At 42.6% G+C, this 13603-nt stretch overlaps 1 protein-coding gene across 7 annotated transcripts in view; it reads right to left on the bottom strand.

Moving 5' to 3' along the window:
* The window catches only part of KIF1B (kinesin family member 1B), a 95578-nt gene extending 84165 nt beyond the window's left edge, over window positions 1-11413 (bottom strand). For 6 of the 7 annotated variants that reach the window (XM_082777100.1, XM_082777094.1, XM_082777095.1 and 3 more), the window contains exons 1-2: window positions 11221-11413; window positions 4673-4859 (exon numbers count right to left, since the gene is read on the bottom strand). In XM_082777100.1, the coding sequence (XP_082633226.1) occupies window positions 4673-4778 (106 nt within the window). In that variant the 5' untranslated portion in view covers window positions 4779-4859; window positions 11221-11413. The remainder of the gene's footprint in view (window positions 1-4672; window positions 4860-11220) is intronic. The other variant, XM_082777096.1, reaches the window with a different exon arrangement.
* Window positions 11414-13603: the final 2190 nt, after the last annotated feature.

The raw sequence follows: 13603 nt of genomic DNA, 5'->3' as shown, positions 1-13603 counted from the left end.
TTTTTCCCACTCACCATAAAAAAGAGTAATTTATAGAATGGACTGACACTAACGAATGTTGTAAGATGCATTGGTGCAAACCACCCTGAACAAAAAAAGAGCAAGCAGGAGTTAACAATAAAACAACCAAGCAAAGTATGCTGACAGCCAGTGCTTCAAGACCTGCTCTTGAAATCTCATATCAAAAAGCTGCTAGCGAGTTTCACCCCCAAGCATGATAAAGCTATGTATCCAGTAAATTAAGGAAAACACAAAAGTGGATAAACTTCCAAATATAAAGACTGACAAAAACGAAATACAATTGTCTCAGAGGGAAAGACTAAACTGCATTAGGGTTATCTAAGAAGTTTCAGTCTTTTTCAGTTTTATGGGGGATTTTATCAAACTACCACCACAAACATAACTTGCAAGACCACTAACACCAAATTTCACTTGAAAGTATTCCATAATGGTAAATATGGAACAAACAATGCATTACACCATGTCAAGCTAACTGATCGTAAGGACTGCTAGCAGAGGGATCACCCCAGGGAGTTAATTATCAATATGAAAAGTCTTTGGAGCCCATTAACTTTTCCCTCAAGGTACATACATCTCTCACCAGGAACCCTGGCACTGCTGACTGGATTAGGGGCAATGCTGCAAACAGAACCATATCATGCCTAGACCTGAGAGGGTATGCGCGCACCAGATTATACTGGACTACCTGCTTGCATAGCAAGTACTTTTAAAGCATGCCTTATTTTTTTCCCTGAAGTCCTAAGTGATGATAATAAAATACAAGGAAGCTCTTTTAAGAAAAGAATCCCACTCAGTTAATGTCTTTTTAATTATTTTTATTTAATTACTTGATAGTGGCATTATGTCTTATTTTCTTGAAATAATTTCACATTCCCAAATTAACTTAAGTAGTAGGATTTTGCAGCTTCTAACATCTCCTGTCTTTAGGAATTCCTCTATTGTCTTTTATTCTTCTGTCCCCCCAGTTCTCCCTTTTCCACTGAAGAACTGACAGGATGATTCAAATGGATACCATCTGCAATCTGATACGATCTGAGCAGCACAGGCTTTCTGCCAAAATACCAGCCCCTTAATGCAGTAAGCACATGTGACTCGAGCTGGACTGCAGAATTCCATTTTTGCAATATACATTCCAGAACCAGAAAGACTCAGTGATGCACTCTGACAATGCTTTGCCTGCATGATACCGTATCACTGCAGCTCACCACCTTCCACAACCGTAAAGGAAAACAAAGACTTTATAATACAAGACAAAAAATGTTTCTGATTTCAGAATTTCCATATTCTGCACCCTTGAGACAGAAACACAGAAATCCTGCCTGCTCACAGTAAGAGCACTTCTTGCAGGAGCACTGCTGTATTCATTACTTTCAGGTTTAGTTACTTTTGTGTATTTCATTAGTTCAATTGCTGCACCACAAACCACATGTCAAGTGATTTCTATATGTTTCAAGTTTAAATGTGGATTGTTGAAACAGAAACAGAAACATTTCCTTGTTAACTGACTTAACTGTCACTGCATCATTAGTGTTCTTAACATAGCAGGGTAAAGCACTTTGCAAGAACTTTCTCTGACATTTTAAGAAACAGAACTACAGCTTGTCAGCTACACTGACATTTTTTAAATACTGAGAATTTTTAGAAATCAGAGTTTCCCTACAGACCTCGATTAAAGGCCTTGACCACATACAAGTAACCTAAAAGCCAAGGCCAAGTTAATTCTGGAGGAGACCTGAAGCTTGCAAAATTACACTTGTTTTGTTTCGAATGCAAAGTTAAACCACAGAACGAAACTGAGAATAAGCTTTCTAGCCCAGGAGAATGCTATATTTTGCTGGCAAGTCCCCCATGAATAGCAGGCACTCCAAAAAGTATAAACAGCTGAATTCACACAAAAACTGACAAACAAAAGCAGTACATCAGGAAACAACCCTGAATTCCAGCATTCCAGCTTCAACAATACCTGATTATGGATGCCTCACAAAACATTTTCTGCATGCATTCATTAGGAAAGGATAAATGGAGCATACCTGTGACATACTTATCTACATTTCTATACTGCTCTTCTTAAAATAACACCGAGTGATTCACTTTGGTTTCACTATAGCACAGATTCTGCCTATATTGCCAGTATAGTTACAAAACTCAGACTTGGATGCTATTTAAACTCAGGATTCACTCAGCTTGGCCAATCAATACAGAAGAAAATAAGGCTCAAGTAGCAGGCAAAATCCCTTCTTGGTTATCCGACTTCACACTGCTTCATGAATCCTGTTCATCACAATAGTCTATTCAACTTTAATTCCAAGATAAGGGAACCTGAACTGCCTTGGAGACTTAAAGTAGTTACTATCCCGCATTCCACCAGCTTCTCAGATTTGCCGCCTGTCAACTTGACCAGTGCACAATTGAAAAAATAACCTTCTCAGAGGTAAGCTATCTAAGCCTTGTTCACTTCACCACATGGTTGAAGGTACAAGACTGGCACTCCAGTGCCTTACAAAAATTATGACTGATTCCCCTTTATTTTTCAACTGCAGCATCATACGGTGCATTAGCATCACTTTCTGTAGTCTGCTTTTAGCCAACAAGTTCCAAACTTTATAGTAATTATTTCAATAATGCAACTGAGAGGCTGCAAGATTACAGCAGTCAGAAAGAATGGAAAAAAATAGCCACAGTACTTATGCACCTAGGCTGGAAGCACACCAGAAAGATTTCAGCCTGAAGTTATGTGCATCAGACAGCTTAACTGATTTTTGAGAGGAAGATTTCTGCTCAGGTTTTTCCATCAAACAATGCCTTTTTCTTATCTTTCATCATAAGAACCTTTTCTGTTCATTGAGGGAAAATTACTCCTCTGTCTACAGCTGTCTTCTGAATGTCTCTTCAAAGAAGGGAATACGAGGAAAATAGCCCCCACACCGTAAGAACGTGTAACTACTGAAACTGACGGCTCCTTTCCCACAGCCTGTAATGGCCCCTGATGACTTAAACCTGACCATCTGTCGTATCACCCATCTTGTACCACAGCCATAAGACTCACACAGAAGGCTGCAGATTAAACATTTCCAGAATACAAAATACAGCAAAAAGCCATAAAGAAATTTCCAACCACATAAATCACAAAGTATTTTTCTCCTTTTGAAAGCTAACACAATCTCTTGACCATTCAAGTATCTCTGCAGCGCGGCTCTAGCATTCAGAAACAGAACCGGTGGTTTTTTCTATGCTGACTTCTATAGTCGTTGACAGACAGGCTGACAGAGATTCTCTGGTCACCCTTGTCACTGTAGCACAAACAGTTTCCACAGGCTCCTGGAGTTAAGCAATCTCAAGCTTCTAAAATTATTGCCATCACGTCATGACAGCAGAGAGAAAACCTATTACAGAGGCACCCAGCAGTGCTGCTGTAGTTTGGAGCTTGGTGGCATTTCCATAATAAATGCCATCTATTGGAGCCTACAGTTCTTCCCTTCTCGCTGTTTCGGTCTGAAAGTTGGCAGGCAGTGTTTGGATACAAGGTCCTGCTTCTACATAGGAACACTTCTAAACACTTTTTTTCCCCTCATTTTAAATGGAATCTTGAAAATCCAGCTCAAAATTGTCTCTCCAGGAAATATTCCACAGAAGGTCTGAAGATAAGAAGTCATTGCACTGAAAAGCGTGAGGTCTCTTCTGCATGATGCCTCTCTTTCACTGAACCACAAACATTGTACACGATCTGACTGACACCACAGATACCATTGCATAAGCAGACTGAAGTACAGCCTCAACTAAAAGGGAAATAAAAAGCAGGGGGGGGCGTATGTAACCTTTCTATTAACAGCAAATACGCAACTAATCACAGGGAAATAACTCAGCACTCTTAGAATGTTACTTCCTTAAGTTACGTGCAAGACATGACTTCATTACCCGACAATAAAAAACTACCATCAGAAGATCCATTTATAGGTATAGCTCAGTCTACACAACACTGCAGAAAATTGTACCAATATTTTCAGAAGCACATAAAAATCAATTAATGGTGTGTCCATATTCAGTTTCCCATAAGAAGAATGTTCTCCTCCTAATCTGATCCACATTAATTAGTTAATAAACCTAACACTTCTAATTGGTTAGAGGAGTCCATTGCTCTGCCATCTAGTCTGGAAAGCATAAAACCTGGTATTTTTTTCCCTCAGTTGTCTCACTCCAACTATGCTCCTAAACAAAAGCACAGACTGCCAAATAAGCAAATTAGGAAGTAAAGCAGCAGACCCGAGCATGAGATATACCACAAGCATTATCATCTGGCGGCCTACCACATCTCTGTATCTGTCAGTCCACGTGATATTCCCACATACTGAAGGTAACCAAAAAGGTTTTCACTTCTGTATCCTAATTTTCCTGCAGAATTCACAACTCACCGCAAGCACACACCGTAAGCAACAGCACTGAAATCAAGACACTCATGACTTAGACTTTCTAGTGAAATCCAGAGATAATTTAGTTTGCAATGACAGCCTCAGAGGAGATGAAGGTTTCCTAACAGGGTAATTCTAGATGATGTAATGTACACAGAACAAGTTTAGTCTGATAAAAAGAATACAATTAAGCAGAGAGGGAGAGGAGAAAGAGAGACTCCCTCATGCAATTAAAATAAACTTACTGGTTGAGTTGCCTTGCATCTGGATGATACATTTGGATTCTTTGCTGGTTTCTCGGGAGTTGAAGGGCCGGACCCGAACAGCCACCTTCACAGAAGCCCCCGACATTCTGGTTGCTTGTAGTGCGGTCAAGAAATTAAAAGTGAAGGGGTCAGAATCCTTCCAAGTTTACCTTCTTGCTGGCGTCTTCTAAAGAAAAAAAAAATGCACTTTGATTATTTCAGCTAGTGCTTTCACAATGCTGTTAAAAAAAAAAAAAAGAGGTTGTACAAAGTGATTTGATAACTTCAGCTCCCTTCCAGCAAACCCCCCCCCCCCCCAATGCAACAAGCTGTCACTTCAAGGACAGAGCTAGAAATACACTTAACAGCACCTGTATGCTGTCTCCCTGTTTCAAAGTTTGTCACCCAAAGCAGTTTCTTTTGAAGCGTACAAACAGATTTGTTTTCATTACTTGGTTTTCTTCCGAGAAAGAAGGGACACTAATACCAACAGATCTGGTTGCAACATGTGTTAGGCTTAACCTAACAGAGATAATTTTAGCAGCAAAGATACAGCTGCTTAGATTTCAGAATGAGCTAGCTGCCATATACTACGTGCCTATGTGCTCTAGCTGTCAACCCCTGCTGCCACAATGCCCTAGCAATAATAGTAAAACTAACACAAGTGAAGTGGGCCAGCCCACGCTGACTTTTAGTACACCCCATTCCGGACAAAAGGGTGCAGGCAACAACTTTAAAGAACCCTTTGCACTACTGGGAAACTCCTCAAAGAAAAAAATCTCCCTAACTAACTTGTATATCTAGCGATGAAAGGACACACTACTCCATAGGGATGAAGAGGAAGCAAAAATTATCGCCTTTAGGGTAAATATTACTATCTGTATCTTCCGCAAACGTTCACCAGTGAGTTCATCTTCATTCATTATCAAAATACTTGTTCAAATCCTCCCTACCACATCCAAATGATGCAGCACTTTAGCAGCAGGAAACCATCCATCATACCCACAACCCAAACCTCCAGGCATGTCCATCTGAGCCAGCGGTGCAATGCAGAGATGGAACAGTTTGGTTCAGTTGCATTGCCCCCAACCAGCTGATTCCATTAGAAGCAAGTTTTCCACCTGATCTACCATTAAGGAGTTTAACTTATTGCCACAGGACACTGACAGTACTGAAGTCTAACGAGGGCTCAAAAAACAGTAAGACAGATTTAAAGAAGTCATTCAAGGCCCAATAAAAAAACAAGCTACACGCCACAGGCAATCAGAACCTGGAAGAGTAGATTGAGAAGGTGTTATCTTTATATTTTAGCATTACATTTAAATACCTGTGTATGCTGAAGAAAGGATTCATGGGCTAGGTGAATTTTGGTCTGACTCAATGGAGACATCTCTAACTTGAGTCCAAGCTAACACAGGCAGAACCCTTCTCTGCACAAGTCAGCATGCCTGGCCTGGAAAACTTGAAAGCTTCTTTTATGGTTAGCTACATCCACACGCAACGAAATGCTCATTTTAGGGTTGTAATCACAATGTTACTAGATGACAATGTACTAGCAGATCAAAAGCGAAAGCATATCAGCTCTAAAGCTTTCTAGCTGGTAAAAATGCTTCTACACGCTTCGTTCAAGCGATGACACACCTTCACACAGAACATTTTAATAAAACTGCATTCCTTCATTAATGCCATCACATGGAGAAGATGGAAATTAAATTATTCCACCAAGCAAAAGCAGCAATTTAAAGCGTTCTTTATTTTAGTCTGTACCTAAGGTGGCTCACCAGACTACATGATTAGGAACATCCATAGGAACAAGCCAACTGAATTTCAATGCCAGTGGTACAGCAAACTGGCAAGAATAACTAGTTGGGAGACAGACACACTTGAATGGCTTTAATAATCAACTTGAACCATTAGAATTCTGTACTAATGATAGCTCAAGAAGTTTCACTAAAAACCTGAACACAGACTAGAGCAGAGAGGTAATGGGAATGAATTAGCATTGTTTGCAAAGCTTCAAGGAGATTCTGTGGTTGTTTTACAGAGGTTTTGTATAACAAAGCGTGTCGAATCTGTACCTTCATTATAACCTTCCACTCAGGAGAAGTTTTGCTCTCCCTTCCTAATACAACCCTTGCATAAGTGTCTGTGCCCTCCCAGGAAAGCTAAGTGACAGGCTAATCTGGATACAGCCAGCAGCATTATTCAACTGACCCCGAATATTGCTGCTACAGAACAGGAATGCTACTGAACGTGGCCAAGTCGGCATTCTGTTTCTAAAGAGTTCTATCAAGAGCAAAGTCTCTGTTATTATCGAGTTCATAGCTTAGGGGTTTACTTGGCCAGACTGCAGAAAATGATGGTTACGTGGAGTTTTCCGAGGGTGTGGCACATCACAGGAAGGGACAACAAAACACGAACTCGCAACCAATTTCACAGATTTCTCAGGATGTAGACTTTGGAAACCCCGCCTAACACTGGCTTGGTGGTTCTCAGCTGCCTTTTCTCTATCTACCCTTATTTAAGGTGAAACCATAATTTTGACACCTTGCTACAAGGACCAATAAATGAAGGTAAAGGCATTCATGAAGAGATTTAAAAACAATACAATGTAGTCTTGTCATATGATTTATGAAACTTAAGGAGCTCACATTCCCTTCACATCGAAGTCTCACATATAAAGATTTTTTTTCTGATGTACTCACAGAAATACCTCTGAGTACTACATTAATATCTACAGCTAACCAACGAATAAATACAAGAAGATGGAAAACAGATGACAGATTGAAAGAATCATCTACTTTTAAAACATTTTGAATACCTCTAAACCAGGCCAACGTTCTTCCTGCCCCCAGAAATGCCAAAGTGCTGCTGGCAGCTACTTTTTAAACAGAAACCATTTTACAACTAAGTGCACCAGAAAGCACTCCGGATGCATGCCTGGTCCATGAGACACACTTGACTGCAGCGGAGTGGAAGGCGGGCACTTAGAGGAGCTGTGTCCGTTGGAGGAGTCTGATGCCCTTCAGGGCACTCTGACTGGTTTAACTGACCAGAAAGTAAGACAACTAAGGTTGTAAATAGGTTACGTAAGAAAGTTTGTCTCTCAGTAATATACTATCTTTTGCTTCAATGCTGTTTTATAATCTATATCACACAGAGTGCAGTCCTGCAGAACTCAATCACTTCTCACCAACAAGAACTGGACGCCTGAATCCTCTACAGGAGGCAGCATCACACCACCACCAAGCTCCTCTCAATGACCCAAGCACAGAGCAGAATCCTCACTTCAGGCAAACTTTGACGTTTAAATGGCAATTAAAGGAGAAGATAAAGATTTATCTTTTACTGTGAAAATAAGTAAAATTGGATTATCTGCACACAGAGTAGAACATAGACTTATGGAGAAGAAAACAAAGCTGCCCGTAACACAATGCCATGCACTGCTAGGCACTTATTCTCCTGGTATTGATGCATTCAAAAGCATCCCAGCGTTAGCATGGAACAACAGTTCTAGAAACTCATCCTGCTGCATGGGAAACATTTCACTTATTTGGAGCTTCTCTGCTCAAATCCTTTATCTCACATGATACTGGGCTCGGATCTCTCTTCCTCCTCCTCCAGTACATATACAAAAATACCTAACACTGAAACAGAGCTTTAATAAAACAGAGATCTGCACGGTACTGAATCAAGAGCTTCTCACTTCTACTCTATTCTTTTTTAATCCTTTAAACTACCAAAACCAATAACAGAAAACAGTTGGGGGTGATATCAAAACAGGATTCATTAGCGTTTGTTGAAAGACCTCAGGAAAGGAGCCAAATCAGCTTATGGCCACCGACAAGGAAAACCCTCACAAATAAAAGTACTTTCACAAAATGCTATCCCTGCTCTTCTCAAACAGCGGCTGAAGAACAACACGGTGATTGTGCGAATGAAATGTCCTCTGAAAGTGCCTTGAGCAACCTGACTGTGTTTTCATTTCAATCAACAGAAATCATTACTCTCCAACAAGCAAACCACACGCTGAAATTAGGGGAAACTAATTTCACCAGTAAACACCAGATTCACAGCAAGAAAACATGAAAAGTACACCACCAGAGGTTCCACATGCGCCAGCTAAATGATAGCCTTGTTCGAAACCGAGCTGTGAAGAAACACTTACAGAACAGGTCGCAGAACCAACTACATTAGCAAAAAAAAATCACTGGTAGACTTTTGAAGTTACTGACTTTTTCCAACCCTATCTTTTGTGCTCATTTAAAACTACACCGCATTTAATTTTGTCTCATTCTCAACTCCACTTTTCATAGCTGTAGTAAGCAAAATGCCTACTTGCTGTTGCCCACAGATTTTTGATGTTCAAAACACCACCTCACTATGCAAGATTCAGTTTTAATTAATAAGAAAATTAACCCCAAACCGTCTAAATTGTTTTGTTTGTTTTTTAAAGTCTAACTGGTCATAATATTTTATAAAGGCATTACTGCCTTCATCATACAGAATGATACCATAAGGCAAAGCAAGATCAAGTTGAGCAGCATCACAGAATTTAGAAATAAACCACAGCTGGTTTTTCATGGTTCACATTTCCTTGCAGTATCACTTAATACTACCAAACACCATCTAAGAGTGGTAACAGGAGATGCAAATTGCAACAAAGTAAGCCTAAAAGTATAATGCAGCCTGTGGTACAGATTTAGGAGACCAATCTGAAGAACATGAAGCTGTCTGTTATATGTTCATTACAGGCTTAGAAGGCTGATGTTCATTCTGGAATGAATCATTCTCCTAACGTCTGGAAAAGAATCTACTTGCTGTATATCTTTAAATGCTTTTTCTGTATGAATCCAATTGAGAACTTAGTAAGGAAGTGAAATGCATATTTGACTTCTTGACATGATACACCACTGTCTGTAAAATGGGCAGTAGGCAGCGTCTGAGAATTTACTGAGTTCTACCAGCACAAAAGCAAACCCTACGTATTCATTTTCCACTTACTTTAAGCCATTACTTAAAAATTTCCAAAATCCACCCAATAAGCCACGTACTGAGATTTTATTACTAAAATATATCACTAAACAAGTCATCTAAATACCCTGTTCTCCTATTCAAGCTGCCAAACTCAATGATGTTGGTCAATCACCAGTCAGTCTCAAGAGATTTGGTACGTATAAACAAATAAGCTGTTCATTAAGACTTGAATCCTTGGATGTATTTGAAAGTTCTGACAAATCAATTTACAGCAAGCTACAGAGCATATTGCTCTTTCCTGAGATGGTTACTAACAAAATAGGAATTCAAAGAATCAGATTGCTATTTGTGTCTTCAGGTAAGGTTGTCTTTGTAACCACTTTTGGCTTGTTACAATGGTCAGAATCTAGATCTGTACATTCGAATAAAGAAACACACGTCACAAACAAAGAAGCATCGTTTTTATTCAACACGACCAGCCATTGTGTCATATTTGTATAGGAAACGAACAATACGGTATGCCTACCAGAGAACGTGCTAAGTTTTAAACCAAAAAAAACGCTTTATACGCTTATCACTTAATCGCTAAACTAGCTCTAGAGAAAGGAGGGGAAGAAGCACAGCGATTGGTATGTGGAAAGTTAACAAAACAGCTGTTCAGAGCAGCAGGGCTTTATGAACAAGGGGACTGCAGGGAATCCAAATTTAGGTCCCCCACCAAGGATCAGGTAGTGCTGACAGCCTGATATATCAGCTGAACTCATACACTACGAATTGCTATCTTAGTGCTTTGGGATAAAGTGATGATGCCAGATAAAACAGCCGCGCAGAATTTGGCCACGCACTGACAAATCAAATGCTATAAACAGATGGCTCTTCACCAACACATCACTGCACAATAACGAAGAGAACTGAGTTGAGAAAGAGCTAGAAATGAAGGGAAAGATATTTTTGAAAAATACCGTGAACGTCTTGTGGTGTTTGATCCTATCTCAGAGCACAGCTCTGAATTCGGTACCTGCGTGCGGTGAATTCTTGCTGGCTGGCCTCAGCTTGGTGCCCGTATTCTGCCCGCGACCCCAACCTCCCAGGCCCGCCGCCCTGCCTCAGCTCAGGGCGGATTGTCAGCTCGTCATCCCAACATGGCTGCCTCTGCTTGTGCTGTGCGGGAGCCAGGGCCGGAATGCACTACCTCGAGGTGCCCAGAACCCAAGCGGACACCCTGAAAACAGCCCTGCTCTCGGCTCCTCCTCGCAGCGGGCGGCTGGGGCTCGCCGAGGGGGCGCTCGGCGGCCCGGGGAGGATGAGGAGGAGGAAGAGGAGGAGGAGGATGATGAAGAGGAAGGCGGCGGCCCCCGCGGCCGGGATGCAGGCGGGGACCAGACTGGGAAGGGACCGCGCCGCCAGGGGGAGAGGCGAAGGGAAGGGACGGCCGCGGGCGAGGAGGGGCCGGGGCCCCACAGCCCAGCCCCGGGAGCTCCCGGCCCAGCCCCGGCTCCCCCCGCGTTTCGGCACCGAGCCGCCCCCCAACCGCCCCCCTCCCGCCGGGCCGCGCTCCCTCAGCGCCTCACCTGGGGGCGTCCGAAGGCCGCGGGGGGCCGCCGGCCCTGTCAGCGGCTGGGGAAGGCGGCGGGGCCGGCGAAGGGAGGGCAAAAGGCGGCCACCCCCATCACGCTTCGCTGCTGAGGCCGAAAGGGAAGCGAAAGGAACGGGGAAAGGAAGAGAGAAAAAGGCCGCGGCCGGAGGAGGGAGCGCAGCGATGCGCACCCCACGGCGCCGCTCCCACACTGACAGGAGCGCGGCGCTCTGCGCCCGGCCCCGCCTCCGCGGGGGAGGGAGGAGAGTCCTGCCCGCCAATCGCCGCGCGCCGAGGCTCCCACCTCCCTCCCGCTCGCCAATCGCCGCGCGCAGAGCCGGCCCCCGCCCGCCCCCCCGCAGTGCCAATCATAAGATTGACACGGCCGAGAGCCAATCGAAGGGGCGTGAGGGAACGCCTTCCCTGGAGGGCCCCTCCCTTCTTCCTGACTCAATCCCTCCGCCGAACCCCGAGGACAAGGCGATTCGGCTCCTCCGCCGGAACAGCCAATCAGAGCTCGGGGCGGAACCCGCGTCGGCCCTCCGTTAGCCTATAGGAAGCGGCGCCAGGACGCGAGGGCACCGTCCCGCTGTGTGCGTGCGTCGGCCTCGGCTGCGCGACGGTTGCGAGGGGGGAACGCGGCCCTCACAGGCCTTGGCGACCCCCGTGTTCCTGCTGCGATCTGCCTCAATTCTTTTTTTCTTGATTATTTTTTAAATATCTGTGGTTAAATGGAGTTGGATAAGCTCACCTAAATAATTCTGTGAATCTTCTGAAATAATAAAGTGATTTCTGTGGCAATAAATTCAGTAGAGTTCCTCCTTTGCACAAATTGTTTGGTCAGTTCCAGTGCTATAAACAGCCTTACATTTCTGAATACCATTTACAATTCTCAAAATAATAATTTTACATGAAGTATCTTACTTTCCACACAAACCACTACATACAAGTCAGATTTCATACAAGTCAGATTTAAACTTGAAAACATTTGATGCCTGAGACATCTGTCTTCAGAACAAAGTTTATTCATTTTTTAACAAGCTCCTGGCTCTTAATTACATTATTCACCATTCCCCATGGGTTGCAGGACTGTGGAAGAACAAGTTGCTACTTTTTGGGTGGTGAGAGGGGAATTTTCCCTCTTGCCAGCCTTGTTTGTGAACTTGTGTGCTTATCCCCTACAGTTATGCCCGTGAACACAAAAGCAAATACATCACTGCACAGTACCCAGGAGGGAGATACTGCTGCAGAAACAGCAAAGAGGTGGTTTAAATATGTCCTAAAAAATACCATTGCTTAAACTTCAAAGGACTTCGTGTTGGTGGGACATCATATTTAGTACTGTCCTTAGTGCAGTTTAACTCCACTAACTTCTGTCTAGGGCTGTGCAGAATTAGGTCAGTGATTTCTCTGAAAATAAAAAAAAAAAAACTACAACAATTGTGAAAACCCCTACAAAGCATTAAAACAGCGTTTGGGTGCAGTTTTCCTCCCCAGTGATTCATTCTACATTAGCAATTTGTAATATTTCTGAGGAATACTATTTCCTGCATCACTCTCTTGACTCTAAGTTGTGGAAGTACTCATTTGGAATAATCCCACTACATTAGCTCTTCGGTTGATTGCTTACTGTCATGAAAAATCTGCCAAGAACATTCAGAAGAAGTCTAGTTACGTGTCAAGAAACAAAACTGTAAAGGGCATATGACACATGCTCTATAAGACCTGGGAGGTAGCTCCCTGCAAAGAGAGACAGGAAAATTGCTCTTTAAATACCAGGTTATTTAGTTGAAAGCCGGTTGAATATGAAGGCAGCCCTCATCTACCTGGCTGCGCCACACCTTTTTAATTATCTCAGTTCAATTAGATCAGCCCTTGCTTTGGCTAGGTTTCTCAATATCATTTTCAAAAGCCAGGTCTCTGAGTGTAACATAGCATTAAACTTGTCCAAAAAAAAAAAAAAAAGTACTTAAAACACTGCAGTAGAATTCCACCAACTAATCCTGTTTAAAAGGAAAAACATTAGTGTCCTTTCCCTTACTGCGCATCTGACCAACATCCTGCAAAACAGAGGAGACTGATCCAATTCCCCACTAGCAAGTGCATTTTAAACCAGCTTTAACATTTGCTGTCAAGAAAATATGCATGTAACAACGGTCCCCTGCACAGAAGTGCTTTTAAACTGTTATAAATGAAAAATGAAAGCAAGCAATGCTATGAAGAACTTCTTATATGCACTTGGTTACTCGGATCACTTACATTATCTAAAGCTGGGAAGTCTGTTGAAGCACAGGGCAGAGGATAGATAGGCTTGAGCTAAGTAGTAAAGGAAAAGGAAAGCGACTACATGGTAGTGCAATGCTCTTGGGGATTGTTAG

Source organism: Aythya marila, assembly GCF_965140915.1.
Source record: "Aythya marila genome assembly, chromosome: 21".
NCBI lineage: Eukaryota > Metazoa > Chordata > Aves > Anseriformes > Anatidae > Aythya > Aythya marila.
This window is presented reverse-complemented; position numbering and strand designations above follow the sequence as displayed.